The following is a 19,548-nucleotide window of genomic DNA, read 5'->3' as shown; positions in this document are numbered from 1 at the left end:
AACAGCAATTATAGTTTCAGGATTTTATCCCACAGAAAGTTATATATGTACTAAATGACAAAATTTAAACATTTTTCAGTAACAGTATTGACTGTATAGTAGCTACAGATTAGGTACAAACCTAACTGAGACTATGAGACTAGATAATAAGAAGTGGACACGGGAAAGAATCAAACTGCGATTCATGTATCCAAAGGTTAAGAGTGTGTCATTATTGGGTGAAAATAAAATAAAGCTGAACCTGTGGGTGCACTGAGGCGGACCTTACCTACCAACAAACCTTGAGACTTTCTCAACTCTGGTACAATGAAACTGGCACCCTCTCAGGGCTACGGACGCCACTCGGGTTACACCCTCAAGCCCTTCCCCAGTGGGGTTCTCTAAGGCAACATCAAATGACCATCCCAGAACGAGATTAGAGAGGCAGGTCAGAGTGTTCAGGGACACCAGCAAGCCATGGTCAGGCTTTACAGAAAAGGCAACAGAAATGAAGGAAGTTTTTGAAGCTCTGGACAGGTGATCAGGAGTTAAATCTGTATGTTTAAACGGTTACTCTTGAAACAGTGAATTAATCTAAGACCTGTAAGGAGCTGGTTGCTACAACACAGGTAAGACTCAACGCCAGCCTTTCCAAAGTCATATGAAGACGCACGTGAACAGCTGGCCTGGAGCGTACCTCTGGGGGCCAATGTTGCAGTGTTGTGGCAGCGCGGTGTAAGCTGTCCCCAGCAACACCAACAGGCTGTTCTACTTGCAATCCAGCTCCCTGCTAACAAGCCTGGGAACCCAGTGGAAGATGACCCAAGATCCTGAGCTTGTGGAGAGTCAGAAGGAGCCCGGGGCTGCTGCCTGACCCAGTCCTGGCTGCTGCCTGACCCAGTCCTGGCTGCAATGGCCATTTGTGGAGGCAAACTACCAAATAGAAGATGTTTTTCTTTTTAACTCTCTGCTTGTCAAATAAATATATTTTCAAAAAAAAAAAGAGTACCTCATGACAGGATATGAGATTTTTTTTAAGATTTATTTATTTTATTGGAAAGTCAGATATACAGAGAGGAGGAGAGACAGAGAGGAAGATCTTCTGTCCAATGATTCACTCCCCAAGTGACCACAACGGCTGGAGCTGTGCTGATCCAAAGCCAGGAGCCAGGAACTTCCTTCTGGGTCTCCCACATGGGTGCAGGGTCCCAATGCTCCGGGCTGTCCTCAACTGCTTTCCCAGGCCACAAGCAGGGAGCTGGATGGGAAGTGGAGCTGCTGGGAGTAGAACCAGTGCCCATATGGGATTCCGGCATGTTCAAGGCGAGGACTTTAACCATTATGCTATCGTGCCGGGCCCAGGATATGAGATTAAGAAAACAACCAATAATAAAGTAAATGAAAAGGATAATGATGAAAAGGCAGATTTGTAGAGGGAGTGATGGTCTCAACTTTGGACACACTAAATTTGAGGTTCTTATGAGACATCTAACTGGAGGTATTCACTATTTCATAAATACGCATACCGTACATATGCTCAGCCAACTTACACGAGAAACACCACAGTGCTGGGACCAAAGCTTATGTCAACCACAAAGGTAACAGAGAGAAGCTCCTGAAAAGATCAACTACAAAAAGTCCCAAAGAGGAAAGGAAAACAAGTTCTACTTATTTTTAATTAAGGAATGACACTTAATGGGAACCTAAAAAAAGAGCACATAAAGGTACAAGCAATGTGTCAGGAAGCACGCATTTAGTCACAAGGACAGCTGAGCACAGCCTGAAGCACGTGGGTTCACTTCCTGGCTCCAGCTCCTAACTCCAACTTCCTGCCCCCCACCTTAGAGAGTTGGGTTACGGGCTTCTGGCTTCCACCCTGGCCCAGCTCGGGCTTCTGTCGTAGGCTCTCTGCCTTTAACAACAAAGGCAATGGGCTGGGCTGTGGTGCTGCACCCAAGACTGCCACCATCAACACACAGGGGCAGCTGTTTCAAGCCCTGGCTCCTCCACATCCAGTCCAGCTCCCTGCTAATAGTCTGGGAAAATGGCAGAACATGGCCCAAGTTCTTGTGTTCGTGCCACCCACATGAGTCCCAGATGGAGAGTGGGCCATGTTGGCAACTTGGGGAATGAACCAGTGGATGGAAAACCTCTCTCTCTTCCTTCCTCCATAACTCCTGACCTTGAAATTACAAATTTTTTTTTAAGAAAGAGCAGAACAACAACAACAAAAAAGCCAAACCCAAACAAAAAACACAACCAAATCTATTTAAAAGATATGTTACTCTTATTATAACTGCAATCCCCAAATTTAAAAAAGTACATATATTGAAGTCATGTACAATCAAAACGCAGTATCTGCTATAATTCAAAAAAGTAAATTAGAATGCAACTCACACAAGTTCAAAGGTAAGCCCCTATTTAAAACTTTAAATGATTTAAAAAATGCAACTTCCAGATGCAAAAATGCAACTGCTTGGACATTTGTCACGGCATCTGCACCATAAACTCCGTATGTGTGGAACCTGAATGAAGTAACTGGGCTGAAACTCCCACATCTGCGTTGCCATCTAAACCCTCCTCACTGCAGTCCATTTAAGAGCTCCCCTGCTTCATACATTCTCAACCTCCTTTACTGTCCAACAAACAACACATTACAAAAACAAATAAAAAGCAAAAAATTATCACGTGTAAGACAGTGCCTCAAAAAGTTATTAGAAAATAGAATTAAATGTTTATTATAGTGTAAGCAATTGTCAAATCTATGCATATTTATGAGTCTTAAAAGTCTTTTTTTAAAAAAAAAACATTTATTTATTTTTATTACAAAGTCAGATATACAGAGAAGAGGAGAGATAGAAATATCTTCTGTCTGATGATTCACTACCCAAGTGACCGAAACGGCCAGTGCTGCACCGATCCGGAGCCAGGAGCCACGAACCTCTTCCAGGTCTCCCACACGGATGCAAGGTCCCAAGGCTTTGGGCCGTCCTCGACTGCTTTCCCAGGCCACAGGCAGGGAGCTGGATGGGAAGTGGAGCTGCTGGGAGTAGAACTGGCACCCAAATGGGATCCCGGCGCATTCAAGGCCAGGACTTTAGCCACTAGGCCATGCTGTCGGGCCCGATTCCTAAAGCTCTTAAAAAATACCAATCCTATTTCAGGGTGGACTTGATTTTTACTTAATGTTTTCATATCCTACCAAGAGGAAGGCACAGAGATTTCCATATTCCTCTTTCCTCCATTTACACAGAGCCTCTAGCCGTAAACATTTATACCATGTACACCTGTTACAACAGATGAACCTACGACACGTTGTTACGCCCAAAGTCCACAGTTTAGTTTATGGTTCACTCTTTATGCTGTACCATCTATGGTTTTGGCCACTGTATGACATGCATTTATAAATATCATGGAGAATAATTAAACTGCCCACAAATCCTCTGTGCTCTTTTTAATCCCTTGCATATTAATTTTTTAAAAAGATGCATATCCAGCTGCACATGGAGGATATGGCAGTCTATCGGAACCTGCAGAGGATGCCTGGCACCACAACAGAGGACAGAACACATCAACCAACTGCCCCAGCCATATGCTGGCAGTGAAAAACTGGGCAAATGGAGACGCTAAGGTGGACTATGTCAATCAGTGGATTCTGCAGCGAACTCATCGTGCTTGGAGTGATGAGATCGGCAGTAATTCAGAACTGTTGAACTATCAAAACCACTTGAGCAAGACCCTCGGAGTAATCCCTACATCTGGGACCTGGGATGGGTGGGCTTCTCCCTTTATCTCCCCCTTTACCTCAGATACAGGAAAAAAAAAATAATGTGGAAATAATAGTCTTACCCACTTTCCTGTAGCCCTTGAACCTTTGTGCCCTAATTAACTACATAAAGATTGTCAAAATAAAGAAAAAATGGGAAAAAGATGTATTATTTATTTGAAAGGGAGAATACAAAGAGGCAGAGACAGAGACCTTCCACCTGCTGGCCCACTCCTCAGATGACTGCAGCAGCCAGGGCTGAGTCGGGCAGAAACCAAGGATTCCACTGGCTCTCCCACAAGGGTGGCAGAGATCCAAGTCCTGGGGCCTGTCATTTGCTGCCTTCCAGGACCATCAGCAGGAAACTGGATTGTTAGGTAAGGAGCAGGGGACTAGAATTGATGTTTCCATGGGGCGAAATGGTCTGAGAGCCACAAATCCTGCCCCTTATTTGTTCCTTTCCCCTCCTCCCCTTAGGAAAGGCAGGTGATAGAGACAGAGATGCTCCATCCACTGGTTTACTCCTCAATATCTATACTATCCAGGGCTGGGCCAGACTGAAGCCAGGCGTCCAGAACTCCATCCACGTCCCGGCCATAGCGGCATGAGCCCGTGTGCTTGGATATCCTCCCCTGCTCTCCCAGGCTTACTGTCAGGGAGCTGGATTAGAAGTGCAGCAGCTGGGACATAGACTGGTGCTCGTGTGGGATGCTGACACTGCCGGCAGCAGCTTAATTTGCTGCGCCACAAAGCCAGCCCCTGACCTCTTAGGTCCTAAATCGAGAAAAGCAGTTCAGAGCATTGAGACAGCATTCAGAACTCTTTTTAAAATTTAGATTTCCATTAGAAAAAAATATGTCAGCTAATTTGCAGCATAGTTGTAAATTTCTCTTTAAGCTTTACTCATTTGAAAGGCAGAGTCACACAGAGAGAGGGGAAGACAGTGAGATCTTCCGCCCACTGTGTACACTGACCACATGACCACAATGGCTGGAGCTGGACCAGGCTGAATCCAGGAGCCAGGAGCTCCCACACAGGGCATCACCCACTGCTTTCCTGGGTACATCAGCAGGGAGATGTTCCACTACAGATGATCTAGACAACTGGACTGGTTACATCATTCTGTGGTACCCGATCAGCATCAGTCCATTCTTCTCTACAGGAAGTAAGTGGGAGAGTCCAGGCTCAGAAACCTGTTATCCATAGGGGATGGCACTGCTTCTCCAACCTCGGCCGCTGCAGCCGGACTGGCAGTGGGTGTGGCAGGGGCAGTGACTGATCCAGCGGACTGGGCTCACCCCCGGCACAGCCTCCCTGACCCCTAAGGTGACCACCATCTTGCCTCGGTCCTCTGCGGGAAGTGAAGATGGGCATTCAGAATACTTGGGATGAGAAAACTCAAATGCCATCACAAAAAAATAGACCAAAACAGAGAGTAGAGAAGATATAAGGATGAAGCAGCTGCATTACAAGAATCAAAACACTCCATCCTTTACAGTTGAAGCCATGTTCTTTAAGGATTCACGTTTCCCTCCCATCATCTTCTAGGCATTCTGAGAAGGTCTTGGCTCAGTCTTAGGGCGATAGCAAAGCGGCCAGTTACAGCCCAAGTAAATTCCTGCTGCTTAGAAACATTTATTGATGGCGTTCCAGATCTTCAACTCACTCAATTTCCAGATACCAGTGGCAAAAATGATAAGCTGGCCAGACTGGATGTTCCCTTTGATGCTACACTGTACACATGCTCTCAGGTTCTCTATGCTGTGTTCATGGGTAGGATTAACTTGATTAAACACAAATGAAGAGATTTTATCACCTAGACTCAAAGACTCCTCCAATGTGAAGTCCATTTGTTTTAACTTATCCATCCTTTAAGTGACACTATTAATACACTGCTGTATAACACCTCCCAACGTTCTAAATCTCACCTGTTCTTGACTACTCCTCACCCGCCTAGACGGATGCAATCACACCCACATTTAGCTCTCGTTTCCAGGGCCACTACCCCTCTAGCCTAATCTATCACTAATCACTGGCTGACTCCTGTTACTGCTCTTAAGAGATTAAGTCCTACAGTAGTTTCCAAGTGTCCTAGAAATTAATTCCACGATCCCTATCTTCGTTTCCAAGCCTGTAACAAAGTGTCCCACATTGTCCTGCGTTCCTCATATGCTATCCTTCCATCTGTGTTTTCTTAGTTTTATTTTACTTGAAAGGCAGTGTAACATATCACTCAAACACACACGCACATGCACACACACACATGCGCACACACACATATTCTGTCAGCTATTTTATTCCCTAAATGCCTGCAATGGTCAGGGGTAGGTTAAGACTAAAACCAACAGCCTGGAACTCAATCCAAGTCACCCATGTGGACAGCAGAAACCCAGCTCCTTGAAAGTTATCAGTTGCTGCCTCCCAGGGGACATATGGGCACCTAATACAGGATGCCCAAGTGACCACAGGCCTGGAATGCCTCTCTTCCCTCAGGCAATCATGTGTTCACCTTCTTCACCCATTTAAACATCATTATCCAGGAAGCCTTATCATATTAGAATGTTCCATTAAAATAATGTAGCCCAACCTTAGATGAACAATGAAATCGTCAGTGTGTGACACACACACAAAATGCTAGAGCCTGGGCTCCACAACAGACTCAAACAAAACAAAACAAAACAAAACAAAACACCCGGAAACTCTAGGCAAAAGGCTCAACGGTTTTTTTTTTTTCTAAAGCCTTCTAAGTGATGATGAGAGCCCAGTATGTAAGCCATCACACTAACCCTACTCAGTCTAGGATTAGAACTCCTGAAACTCCATTTATGCAATATGTCCTCTGACTGTACTATATCACACCCCTAAAATACACTCAGCCACCCAGTCTTGGCCAATGCCTCGACCATGATCAAGTGCAGCAGCCTTGACCCCTCGTGAACACCTGGCAGCACAGTTTACACGCTCTGGGCATCAGGTTCCTCTGCTATAAACCGGGTACCTCACAGACTCTCAGGAAAATCAAACAAGACACAATATACACACATTTGGCAAATACACATTTTGGGGGGATGAGACCTAAAGTTCATATCCAAGTATACATACAAAAATCACCTATGGTTCCGAAATATCCTAGGAACATAGTCTAAAGGTAACATACAGTATTCCTATTATATGATTTGACACTTTTCCTTTGAAGCCAGGAATAGAATTTCCCTCTTGTGACACTGAGTCAGCATTCAAAAGTTTTAGATATTGGCTCCTAGGGTTTCAGATTTTTAGATAAGGATTCAGTATAATGTAACATCATGTTGACCAAAGGTTGACATGTGGACAGAAGGGCAATCTAAATAGTATCTGCCACACAACTGGACCAGCAAGGTTTAAAAACTATGTCTTACTTTTTACACTGGCGTGAAGGTCTAGTGGCTAAATCCTCATCTTGAACATGGTGGGATCCTGTATTGGCACCAATTCATATCCCACATGTTCCACTTTTCATCCAGCTCCCTGCCTAGGAAAGCAGACGAGGATGACCTAAAGCCTTGGGACTCATAGCCGTGTGGGAGACCCAGAAGAAGCTCCTGGCTCCTGGCTTTGGATTGACTCAACTCCAGCAGTGACATTGTTTGGGGAGTGAAGGAGAGATAGAGCAGCTTTCTGTCTCTCCGCTCTGTGAAACTGACATGTCTTTCCAATAAAAATAAATAGATCTGTCTTTAAAAAAACAAACAAGGGCCCGGCGCAGTGGCGCAAGTGGTTAAGGTCCTCACCTTGCACGCCCGGGATCCCATATGGGTGCCGGTTCTATCCTGGCGGCCCTGCTTCCCTTCCAGCTCCCTGCCTGTGGCCTGGGAAAGCAGTTGAGGACGGCCCAAAGCTTTGGGAACCTGCACCCGCGTGGGAGACCCGGAAGAGGCTCCTGGCTTCGGATCGGCATAGTATCGGCCCGTTGGGCTCACTTGGGGAGTGAATCATCGGACGGAAGATCTTCCTCTCTGTCTCTCCTCTCTGTACATCCGCCTTTCCAATGAAAAAATAATAAAAATAAATCTTTAGACAAACAAACAAACAAACAAACAAACAAGGGCCCGGCGCAGTGGCGCAAGTGGTTAAGGTCCTCACCTTGCACGCCCGGGATCCCATATGGGTGCCGGTTCTATCCTGGCGGTCCCGCTTCCCTTCCAGCTCCCTGCCTGTGGCCTGGGAAAGCAGTTGAGGACGGCCCAAAGCTTTGGGAACCTGCACCCACGTGGGAGACCTGGAAGAGGCTCCTGGCTTTGGATCGGCATAGTATCGGCCGTTGTGCTCACTTGGGGAGTGAATCATCGGACGGAAGATCTTCCTCTCTGTCTCTCCTCTCTGTATATCCGCCTTTCCAATAAAAATAATAAAAAATAAATCTTTAAAAAAACAAACAAAACAAAAAAGTTACGTCTGCTCTGAACCTAAAAATGATCTCAACAACGTCTTTTTTAAAAGATTTATTTACTTTTATTGGAAAGTCAGATTTACAGAGAAGGTGAGACAGAGAGAAAGATCTTCCATTCATTGGTTCATTCCCCAAATGACCATAATGGCCAGAGCTCAGTCCCTCTGAAGCCAAGAGCCAGGAGCTTCTTCTGGGTTTCCCATGCAGGGTCCCAAGGCTTTGGGACATCCTCTACTGCTTTTCTAGGCCACAAGCAGGGAGCTGGATGGGAAGGAGAGCAGACAGTACATGAACCGTGTCTGTATAGGATCCTGGTGCCTGCAAGGTGAGGACTTACTCACTGAGACATCATGCCAGGTCCCTCAAAACACACACCTGAAAAAATTATTTTAAGCTATATAACAGAAGTTCTTAAAATTAAACTGAGTATCTGAACCTAAGCTACTTTGTAAGTAAGCGCTGGAATGGGCACCGTAATACAGCATGTTATGCTGTCGTCTGCAACACCAGCATACGATATGAACGCTGGTCCAAGGCCTGGGTGCTGCACTTCTGCTCTAGCTCCCTGTTAACAAGCCCGGGAAAGCAGCTTAAGACTGCTTAACTCTCAGATCCCTGCATGCGTATGGGAGACCTGGATGGAGTACCTGGCTCCTGGCTTTAGCCTGGCCCAGCCAAGCTGTTACGGTCATTTTGGGAGTAAACCAGTAGATAGAGGACCTCTCCCTCCATTCCTTCCCTTTCTTTTATAACACTGCCTGTCAAATAATTAATGGTTCCCTCCTCAAACGGTCACAAGGGTCAGAGCTGGGTTGATCGACAGCTGGGGACCAGGAGCTTCTTTCAGATTTCCCAGGAATAATAGGCAAAGGACTAGCCTGTTAGTCCATCCTTCTGGCCCCAACAAGCATACTTCCACTAGAAGGAATGGGTCTGGATCCCCCATTATGTTCTAAACTTTCTTACATTCATACCTAGGGTTAACTAGCTCTCAGCTAACTGATCTAGCAGCTTCTACAACACATAAAACAAACTGAGGAGGATGACCCAAGTTCCTGGTTCCTGGCTTGGGTCTGGCCCCAAAATGGCCGTTGTGGTCATTTGGGGAGTAAAAGGCACAACAATCCTCTCTCTTTCACCTGCCTTTTAAATAAATACATATCTTATTTTAAAATCATCAAAATACATGGAGTACACAACTTTTTACCATAGTAATTTACAATCATTTGCCAGCATTTATAGAGACAGGAATGAATGAATCTAGGCTTCTGCCTGGTTTTATCATTTATTAACAACATGATCTTAGCAAGCAATCTATCCTCAAATTCTTCACCGGCAAAATAATGAAATCTGCCACTCTCCTACTCTGCCCACTTCACAGGCTTCCTGTGAGAATTCAACATTTCAACTGCACTTGGAAAGCCACGCACACGGGACCATTAGTGTTCTAGTCACCATGCAGAAGGAAATGATGAACCACAAAGTCCCACTTCACCCTACCCCATATCAGTTCCACACCTACTTTTTATTTCAAATATTTATTTATTTTTACTGGACATGCAAATTTACAGACAGTAGAGACAAAAAGAAAGATCTTCCATCTGTTGGGTCACTCCCCATATGGCTGCAATGGCCAGAGTTGAGCTGATCTGAAGACAGGAGCTTCTTCCAGGTCTCCCACAAGGGTGCAGGGTCCCAAGGCTCTGGGCCGTCCTCCACTGCTTTCCCAGGCCACAAGTAGGGAGCTGGATGGGAAGTGGGGCTGCAGCGATATGAATAGGAGCCCATATGGGATCCTGGTGTTTACAAGGGGAGGATCAGCCAATGGAGCCATCATGCCAGACCCCAGTTACATACCTGTAACTCAAAAACGACTGTATTGCCATGTAATTCATTTTTGTTACCTAAACAATGACATATAAAGTTGAACTAGCAGAATAATAAAGTCACAAAGTATATAAGGCATTAGGCCATTTAAAAGTATTTTCTAAAGACTGTCTCCCATGAGCTGCAAGATTCCTGCTGTTAGCTTGAAATCTTCAGCTTCCTCTGGATTTCACAGCTTCAATGAACACAACCCCTTCATCAACTTTAACTGAACAATATCTTCCTCCTACAATTCGGTATTTTGAGACCCAAAAACCCTATCACTTTTTTACCAGAGACCATTCCAATAAGGCTCCATAACACTGCTCTTTCATGCCTTTTCCAAGAGCAAGAAGTATTTTTCTGCATCTTGCTCAGGCTGTAGAAAGGTGAATGGAACCAAAATAACAGAACTCTTCCCTTACTCCCATACTTCCTGACATTTACAGACAGATGGGATTTTACTACACAATCATTAATTAAAATGTTTCAATACCCAAAACCAGCCTGGGCCTGTGTTACATGGTGGGAGTAGCCGCCATGTGGCCTGAGTTTGGCCCTGCGTTTGAGCAGGACTCGGGGGTGCAGACTTGTGGGGGATCTGGGGGATGCTGCTGGCCAAGGCGTAAGGAGACTGGGGGCCTGGCGTCCATGCAGGCGGAGCGAGTCTGGGGACTTTCCTCACAGGCGTGGTCCATGGATTGATTAGGAAAGGAAGTAAGGAGACTTGTGCGAGGGAAGGCCACCGAGGGAATGTGTTGCAGGTGAGGAATGACTTCTGAGGGACTTCCATAGACAAGGCCACTGTACTTGCAGGTAAGCAAGGGGGCTGAGACCAAGTGGTATGGAGGGTAGAAGCCACAGGACTTCAATGGATCAGACAGATGTACCAGCCCACATGGGAGATCTCAGCTGGGCTAGTTAGCATGGATCACAGCCAACCACCACTCACCAGTGCATACTAAAGCTAGGGCTGAGGACCTGCCTGGCAGGGCTAGATCACAGTACTCACCAGTGAGAGTAGGAACAGGGCCATGACACTAACCAGCACGTGAGAGAATAAGGCCTGAGGACAGATTCTGTGGGGGATATGCGGGCCCACCCCCACAAACTGCAATTTCTGCTGGTTTGCTTAAGAGCTGGGGGTGGTGACAGGCTGAGATAGAGATGGCCATGGAACCCCTCCTACCACACACACACTCATAGATGCCAGGGTTGGCAATAGGCCAGCCAAGTCCAGGCTGCCGTATCCACAGGTGCATCCAAGGGTGTGTGTGGGGGGGGTTTGGGGGTGCTGGGTCACAACATCCACCAGCTCGGAGAAGGCAAACTATGTCGGTAAGGGCCTACTACCCACTGGCACATATGAGATCTGGGTCTGAGAGTGGGCCTGATGGGGGAATTTGGAAAACTCCCCTGGTGGGCTAAAGCTTCCAATGGTGAGCATGTGATTCAGGCCTCAGTGTTGGTCAGGTGAGGCAAGGTAGCTCCACCCATTGGCTAGTGTGTGTGCTGGTTTTGGAGAGGGGCAGGCCAGTCAGGACCAAACTGACCTTAACTCTCCGACATGTGCAGGAGCCAAGCTGGAATGTGGGTCATACTGGGCTAGGCTATCACTCTTAATACTTTGCATCAGCCAGGAATGGGAGAAGGCTGGTCAGGGCTGGGCTGCGTCACCCACCAATAAGAGCTGGGACTAGGGCAGGCTGGGATAGGTCGAGCTGCAGCATTAGATGGCAAAAGTCAAGATGGGTAATGGACTATGTCGAGTTGGGTCAGAACGACCACTGGGACGTGCAGAATCTGGGGCTGGGAATAAGCCTTTTTGGGGATCTAAGCGGACACCCCGATTGGGCTGCAATTCCCAGTGGTGAGTGCAAGAACCAGAATGGGGGTGGCGTTCTGGGCTGGACACGACTGCAGTATTCCTACGCATGGGAGTGGACTGAATCTAGGGTACGTGGGACTGGGCTAGACTCCACCGCCCACTGGTGCTTGTGAGTGTCAGGATGGGTGTAGGAAGGGCTGGGCTAGGTCCTGACATTTGCTGAACCACATGAGAGCTATATCTGGGTGTAGATAAAGTGTGGCTGGGCAGCAAAGCCCAGCTAGCCTGCACCTACTTTGGGTTATGCTTACATCAGTGGATATGGCTGCTTAGCCCACCTGGCTCTCCCCCAACCCAGCTCACATAGAGGCCAACAGGAGCTGTAGCCCTGCCTAGCCTGGTCTGCCGTTGGTCCAAGTTCTCATACTCATCAGCGGGAGCAGTGAACGCGGACAAGGTTTCTGTGGGGATTCCCCCAACTGAACCACTGGACTCAGAACTCCAACCCTGGGGAAAACTGAAGGATCTGTGCTCTGAGTGTGCAGTGCATGTGTCAGTGCTGAGCCTCTTCAGTGGCTAAGATGGAGCAGTACATTCCCAGTCACATATAAACGATACGGCAGTCCACTGGGGCCTGTAGAGGACATCTGGTACCATAGCAGAGGAAGGAGAGCAGAACAAATTGCTCAACTGCCCCAGCCAAGCACTGACAGTAAATATCTAGACAAATGGAGACTCTGGGGTGGACTGTGTCAGTCAACTGCCCCAGCCAAGTACTGACACTAAATATCGGTAAGTGGAGACTCTGGGGTGGACTGTCAGCAGAGGCACTTGGAATACCTCATACTTGAACTGGCGAGATTGACAGTATTTCAGAACTATCAAAATCACTCAAATGAAGCCCTCAGAGCAGACCCCCACACTGGGGACCCTGGGATGGCATCGGGTGGCTGTTCCCCATCCCCAGGTACTGAGGTGGGCATTTGGGAGACTGGATGTGGTTTCTCTCCTAATTTCCCCCAGATATAGGAGGAAGAGGGGGAAGATTTGGAATACTCCCTTCAACCCTTTCCACCCTGGTAAACTATGTAAACATCATCAAAAATAAAAAATGAAATTCAAAAACAAACAAACAAAAACAGGGCCATGATTGCAGAGAAGCAGGGTTAAGCCACTGCCTGCAATGCCAACGTCTCATGCAGACAACACTCCAAGATACAGGCTGTTTCACTTCTAACTCAGCTTCCTCTAACATGCCTGGAAAAGTGGTGGAGGATGGTCCAAGTATTTGGGCCCCTGAAGCCACAGAGGAGACCCAGACGAAGTTCCTGGCTTTGGCCTTGTGATGAGGTACAGCCAGTTAGCACCCACTTGTCAGGTTAGTTGACAGCATGGAAAGTGCAGAAATGGGGGTTCTGCCCCCACCCTTCCTATCTCCTCTCGCACCATTTAAGTTTACTGAATGTGCGAAACCAGCTCCAGAGGCTCCTCTCTTCCACCTCCCCATCATTCAAATTGACTGACAGCATGGAAATAGTTTCAGAGGCTCCTCCTACCTGGTCCCTCTGGCACTACTTTAGATTAATTAACTACAGGAAAACTTTGGGCTCCAGTAGCTCCCTTCCTGCCTCCTGCCACTTAGTTAATTGAATGTGGAAACTGTCCACACTGCTCTAAATCTGACTGGAGGATGAGGGCTTAAAAACCCCTGACTTGGCCCTGCTTCCCATCCAAATCCCTGCTTGTGGGTTGGAAAGATAATCAAGGACAGCCCAAGGCCTTGGAACCCTGTACCTGTGTACCTAGATGGGGGACCCCAGGGAAGCTCCTAGCTCCTGGCTTCGGATTCGCTCAGTTCTAGCAGTTGTAGCCACTTGGGGAGTGAATCAGCAGTTGGAAGATCTTCCTCTCTGTCTCTCCTCCTCTCTATATATCTGACTTCCCCATAAAAATAAAAAATCTTTAAAAAAAAAAAGCTTATTCCACTGAGCCCTGCTCAGTGGCTCCGGGAGTGCAACAGGAGCTGCTTCCAACAAGCTTGGCCAATAAAGACTCCTCCTAAACATAACACATTTGTGTCCAGTGTGATCTTTTTTGTACTTATCCCTTGTCATTGTGGGTTTTTGGGAAGTCAGCAAATGGAAGATCTCTCCCTCTGTCTTTCTAATAAATAAATAAATTTTAAAACAAACAAACAAAAACCAGTAGTGAAGACTCACTCTAAAATTATATGCAAGGGCCAGCACCATGGCACAGAGGGGAAAGCCTCTGCCTTTGGCATGAGCATACCACATGGGTACTGGTGTAAGTCTCAGTTGTCCTACTTCTGATCCAGCTTCCTACAATATGTGTCTGGGAAAGCAGCAGAAATGGTTCAAATCCTTGAGTCCCTGTACTTGTGGGAGTTCTAGAAGAAGCTCTTGGCTTCAACCCAGCCCAGCTCTGGTCATTGTGGTCCTTCGGTAACTTAAGAATCTACTAGCTGGGCCCGGCACAATAGCAGCTAAAGTTCTGGCCCTGTGTGTGCTGGGATTCCATATGGACGCTGATTCGTTTCCTGGCTGCTCCACTTCCCTTCCAGCTCCCTGCTTGTAGCCTGGGAAAGTAGTCAAGGATGGCCCAAAGCCTTGGGACCTTGGGCCTGTGTAGAAGACCTGGAAGAAGCTCCTGGCTTTGGATTAGCCCAGCACTAGCTGTTGTAGGCATTTAGGGAGTGAATCAGCGGATGAAAGAGCTTTCTGTCTCTCCTCTCTGTAGTTCTGACTTTCCAATAAAATAAATAAATCTTAAAAAAAAAAAAAAAAGAAAAGAATTTACTAGCTAAAATATTTTAATTCTGTAATACCTTGGCTTTGGTTGAAGTGGGATGTGGGGAGCTGAACACTGTTCCACTGAATTCCCTAGAAGCCCCTTGTCCCCAGTGCAGCTGGAAAACATAACAGAAGCGTCATGGACCCAAGTGCTAACTTAAGGAAATATGCTGTCTCATCAGTGATGCAGAATGACTTAGGGATTTGGAGGCTAACAGGCCATCTGATTTAGCAATCACTGAACATTTATCAGGGTGTTTTTTGTTTTCCACCAGTGTCTTGAAAGACAGGATAAGCTCACCATTTTGGCTCACCTGTTCTCCCTTAGAATCTATTTTATTAATATATGAGCATTACTGATGGGAAAAGTGTGGCATGAAACAGACCCAAGGATCACTGCCAAGGAGCAAAAACATCAAGTGTCCGATAAGTAGCAATCCTTTTCGCTCAGTGTGACTTTCACTGCCTCAAACATTACATCAGTGTTCATCCAGCTACGAAGCGTATTTCTGCAACAAAAACCACTGGTGTTTTATCTAACACAAGTCTGTTACGGGAGTGGGAGGAAGTGAAACAGCCTTTTGAAAGTAAAGGCCAAGGAAAGTCTCCTAAATTTTAATTTTTACTGTGAAACACCCTCGTCCTAGCTAATGATCATCTCCTTCTTTTTAAGTCCTCCACATACTATTTGCCTTCCATTAACTCCATCCAGCATCCAAGACATATTTCTAAGCCTGTATGTTAGGATAATACTCAATAGAGTGATGTCCATTTCTTACGGGAAAATACTTTCAAAATGTGTATGTTCTTTCCCAAAAAATGTGGTTTCAACTCTCGCTTACATATGAACATAAAACTGGGCCCAGCACAATGGCTCAACTGGATAATCCTCTCTTGCAAACACCGGATACCATATGGGGGCCTGTTCATGTCCCAACTGCTCTACTTCCCATCTTGCTTGTGGCCTGGGAAAGCAGCAGAGCATGGCCCAAGGCCTTGGCACCCTGCACCTGTGTGGGAGACCCAGAAGAAGCTCCTGGCTCCAAATCAACTCAGCTCCAGCCATCATGGCCACTTAGGGAGTGAACCAGCAGATGGAAGATCTTTCTCTGTCTCTCCTCTCTATAGATCTGCCTTTTCAATAAAAATAAATGTTTAAAAACTTAAAATATACATATATATAAAACTTTCGTATGTGAAGGCTGAAAGATTATTAGAAACCTATATCCTAGGGGGCTGGCTCTGTGGCATAGAAAGCTAAACCTCTGTTTCAGCGCCCATACAGGTACCTGTTCATGTCCTGGCTGCTCCACTTCTGATCCAGCTCCCTGTTTATGCCCCAAGAAAGCAGTGAAGGATGGCTTCCTTGGATCCCTGCACCCACACGGGAGAGCAGGAAGAACCTGGCTCCTCCTGGCTAACAACTGGCTCAGCTCAGGCTGCTGCATCCATTTTGGGAGTGAAACAGTAGATAGTAGACTTTTTACTCTCTGTCTCTCCTTCTCTCTGTGTAACCCTGCCTTTCAAATAAAAATTTTTAAGAAATCTATATTCTAGAACCCTCCCCAAGAACCAAAAGTGCTTCACGTCCAGCAAAAATCAAAACAAAGAAACCTCCTGAATGCGACACTAAACTTAAGGATGTAAAAATGTGTATCTTACGTACCTACAATTTGAAAAATAGGCAAACCATTTGTTAGTAAAAAGAATTGGCCTAAAGATGAAATAGACCTGGCAGTGATCTGAAGCGAAAAAATATGAAAGAACTCCAAACGCAAGTAAAAGAGCTGTCTTTTCCACTCGTGTCACTGTTAAGTTCTACACCTCTAGACAGTACGCCTTATTTCTTCTCACATAGGTACTGCTGCTCCGGTTCTTACCACAAGTGACCTCAAATAGAAAAGAATCATTAGCACAGCCGGGTCTCCCAGTGGGTCCAACAGCCAACGAGAAAAGTCAGCAGAGCTTCATACAACTTGCTCAGACCTGGTCAAAACTGAGAGGGCATGAATGTGGTTGGAATGTTACTACTGACCAAGCTAAGAGCCATGAATAAAAGGAATGGGTATAGAAGGGATGGAGGTCAAGAAGGCCTCCGGATGCTAAATCCTACGCATCTCCACTGGTGTTCATATTGAAGGGGGGGAGGGGGAACCTCCATCTAAGCGTTTTCTCATTTACAGCATAAATGATGTCCAAAGCTGGCAAGCTTATCTCACCCCACACCCCAAGTGAATGACATAAAACATTTTCCTCCAGAGGAAGCAACGAGAAAAATACATAAGCCTAAGGCTCTGAAAAATAATACAAGGGGAGGGAAAAATCCCAGCCAGGCTCGTGCCAGCACCTTGCCATACACTTTTCTCAGCCACCTCTACCCTGGGTGTGAAAATACCAACATCCGGCACCCACCCCCCACCCAGCGGTTGCGCGCGGCACCCTGACCATCTCAGAACCGTCACCTTGGAGCGGCTGATCAGCTATTTCTCCCCACCCCGATTCATGGCCCAGCGCGACATTCTCTCTATCCTTCTCCCAAGAAAGAAAGAAAAAAAAAAAAAAGAAAGAAAAAGAAAAAAAAAGGCAGCGAGCGTGCACAACCGCGAAAAGCCTCAGAGGCCTGGCAACCAGTCTCCAGTGTAGACCCACCGGGTCGGATCGGCCCTCGCCGGCGCTCGGTGGCCGGCTCCCTAAACCCCCAAATCTCCGCTCCCCCACCCCACCACCACCGCCACACACACACACACACACACATACACACACACACACCCAACCCCGCCAGGTCAAAGGAAGAAGCCAGGGCGCAGCGCGCGAGGCAGGCTTATCCTTCACGAAGCCGGCTCCCTCCCGGGCTCACGTCCCTGGGGAGGATGGAGATGCTGGGAGCAGCCCGGGGCGCCCGCCCGGAGCCCCCCCATGGAAAGGCCGGGCAGCCCGCGACACCCCGGCCGGCCTTGCCCCCCACCCGCCGCGCACTGCAGCGGTGCCCGGGCGGCCCCCACGCCGGCCTCGCCCGCCGCACACGCCACACACAAAAGCGCCGCGGCCGCCGCCTTCCCGCCCCCACAGCCCCGCGGAGCAATCAATGAGGCGGCCGGCGCCCGCGTCCCCGCTCCGGCTCGGCGCACACGCAAAGGCAGGGGCCGGGCCCAGCGGGGCCGGCCGTGCGCCTCACCATCGCTCCGTTTGATCTCCACGTAAATGCCGATCTGGATCTTGCCGAAGTTGGCCGTTGCCATCACCTCATCTGGAGCAGAGGCAGCGGGCCGAGGGAGGGGACCGGGAGGGCGGAAAAGGCGGGGAGGGGGCGGGGTAGGTGCGGGAGGGGGAGCGGTTGCCCGCGGCCGCGCCGGCCCTGGCGACAGCGTGGACGCGAGGAGCGGGGGGAGCCCCGCGACGAAGAGCGGCGGGCGCGGCCCGAGGCAGCCGGAGGCCCCGAGGCCTGCAGGTCGGCGGCAGGACGCGCGGGAGCGCGCGCCGGGGCGTCGGGGGTGAAGCGAGGGCCGGGGCCTGACGGGCGGCGCGGGGAGAGAGTGGGAGGGCCCGCGCGCGCCGGCCGGCAGCCGACGCTGAGGAGGCGGGGCGCCGCGCGCCTGCGCAGAGCGCGCCTCCGGCGTCCTCCTGGCCGGCGGCCTCCTCCCCGCCCGGGCCTCGCGGCGGCCCCGCCCAGCGCCGGGCACGGGCGGCGGCTCGGCCGGCCCTGCCCCCCGCCCCCCGACGAGCCGGCGTCCCGTTTGATTTCGGCGCGCGGCCTAGAAGACGCGGGAAGCGGCGGTCCGCTGCCTTGTGGGCCCCTGGTGTCTCGGAATGGATGCTGTTGGAATGGACGAAGGACCGCCGCCGGGGCCTCGTTGCTTTCCACAGCTAGCGCCGGGTCGGGGAGGGGGATTGCGTGTGCCAGGACCTGCCGTTGACATCATGAGCCCCCCGCCCTTGTCGTCTCTGAAGGGTGACCCCAACTCTCGCCTTTCAGAGGTGACTTGGCCCCGGTCAGTCCTCGCAGGACCACACCTGCACCAGGTGTCCCATCCCTTGAGGGGGCGTCCATCCCTAAGTGGCAAGGAAGGTCTGCCTCAGTGTGGCTCAGCATCCCTCCAGAAGGACGCCCTGCACTGGGGGAGGTCTTGGCTGCCCACTGTTGCATGCATCCGGTGCTGGTGTGCTGTTTGTGCTGCGGGGGTCAAGACCTGTTTGCTCCTGGCCTGGCTAGGCAACAGCTATGACTCAGGGACAGAGGGCAGCGATGAAGGGTTGACTAAGCAATGTGCCACTTGCGCAGTCACTGGACGAGTCCGACTACATCAGCGAGGTAGAGCAAGGACGTTGGAGACTGTTTATAAGCGCCAAATAAAAACATCCCAAGTTTGTGACTTCTGGACCTGAAGTCTTGGGTCATCTTATGGCGGCAACACACTTTTTTTCTCATGCTGCCTTCCAGTAAATAACAATAATAATAAATCAATCATTACTAACTAGATTTTGTCTGTGAGTGTGTGTGTGTGTGTGTGTGTACGTGCCTGTGTGTGCCCTTAGAGGTTTTTGGATGCCCCTAGAGTTTTCAACCTTATAAAAGTGCTCAAGTAGATCTAAAAGAAGTTGTTCGAAAAAAGTCAAGTAGAACCTGAAAAATAGTTACCGCTCCATCTGTAGTGCCACTATCTTAGAAGGAACAGGCTGTTGAATCCGTTCTAAAGGAGACAGAAAGGATAGACAATGTCTAGAGCAACTTCTGCTTTTCCATCCCGGAAATGGCATCACGCTTCATGACTTCCGTTTCGGAACCAGGCTTGACAAAGTCAGCTTTCTGCTGGCTGTTTTGTTTTTGTTTCATTCTCAGATGTCCCTGTCATTGAGAGACAAGGCATGATGA

General features: G+C 48.5%; 1 protein-coding gene across 5 annotated transcripts in view; it reads right to left on the bottom strand.

The window, feature by feature from the left end:
- Positions 1-17,987, bottom strand: part of LOC121166691 (kinesin-like protein KIF2A) — a 63,206-nt gene extending 45,219 nt beyond the window's left edge. Inside the window, exon 1 of one of the 5 annotated variants that reach the window (XM_040995932.1) lies at positions 17,854-17,987. In XM_040995932.1, coding sequence (XP_040851866.1) covers positions 17,854-17,917 — 64 coding nt within the window. In that variant the 5' untranslated portion in view covers positions 17,918-17,987. The remainder of the gene's footprint in view (positions 1-17,853) is intronic. The other 4 variants (XM_040995933.1, XM_040995934.1, XM_040995935.1 and 1 more) reach the window with 4 other exon arrangements.
- Between the last annotated feature and the right edge of the window lie 1,561 nt (positions 17,988-19,548).

This window comes from Ochotona curzoniae, unplaced genomic scaffold (genome assembly GCF_017591425.1).
Source record: "Ochotona curzoniae isolate NIBS_2020 unplaced genomic scaffold, NIBS_Ocur_1.0 patch206, whole genome shotgun sequence".
NCBI lineage: Eukaryota > Metazoa > Chordata > Mammalia > Lagomorpha > Ochotonidae > Ochotona > Ochotona curzoniae.
This window is presented reverse-complemented; position numbering and strand designations above follow the sequence as displayed.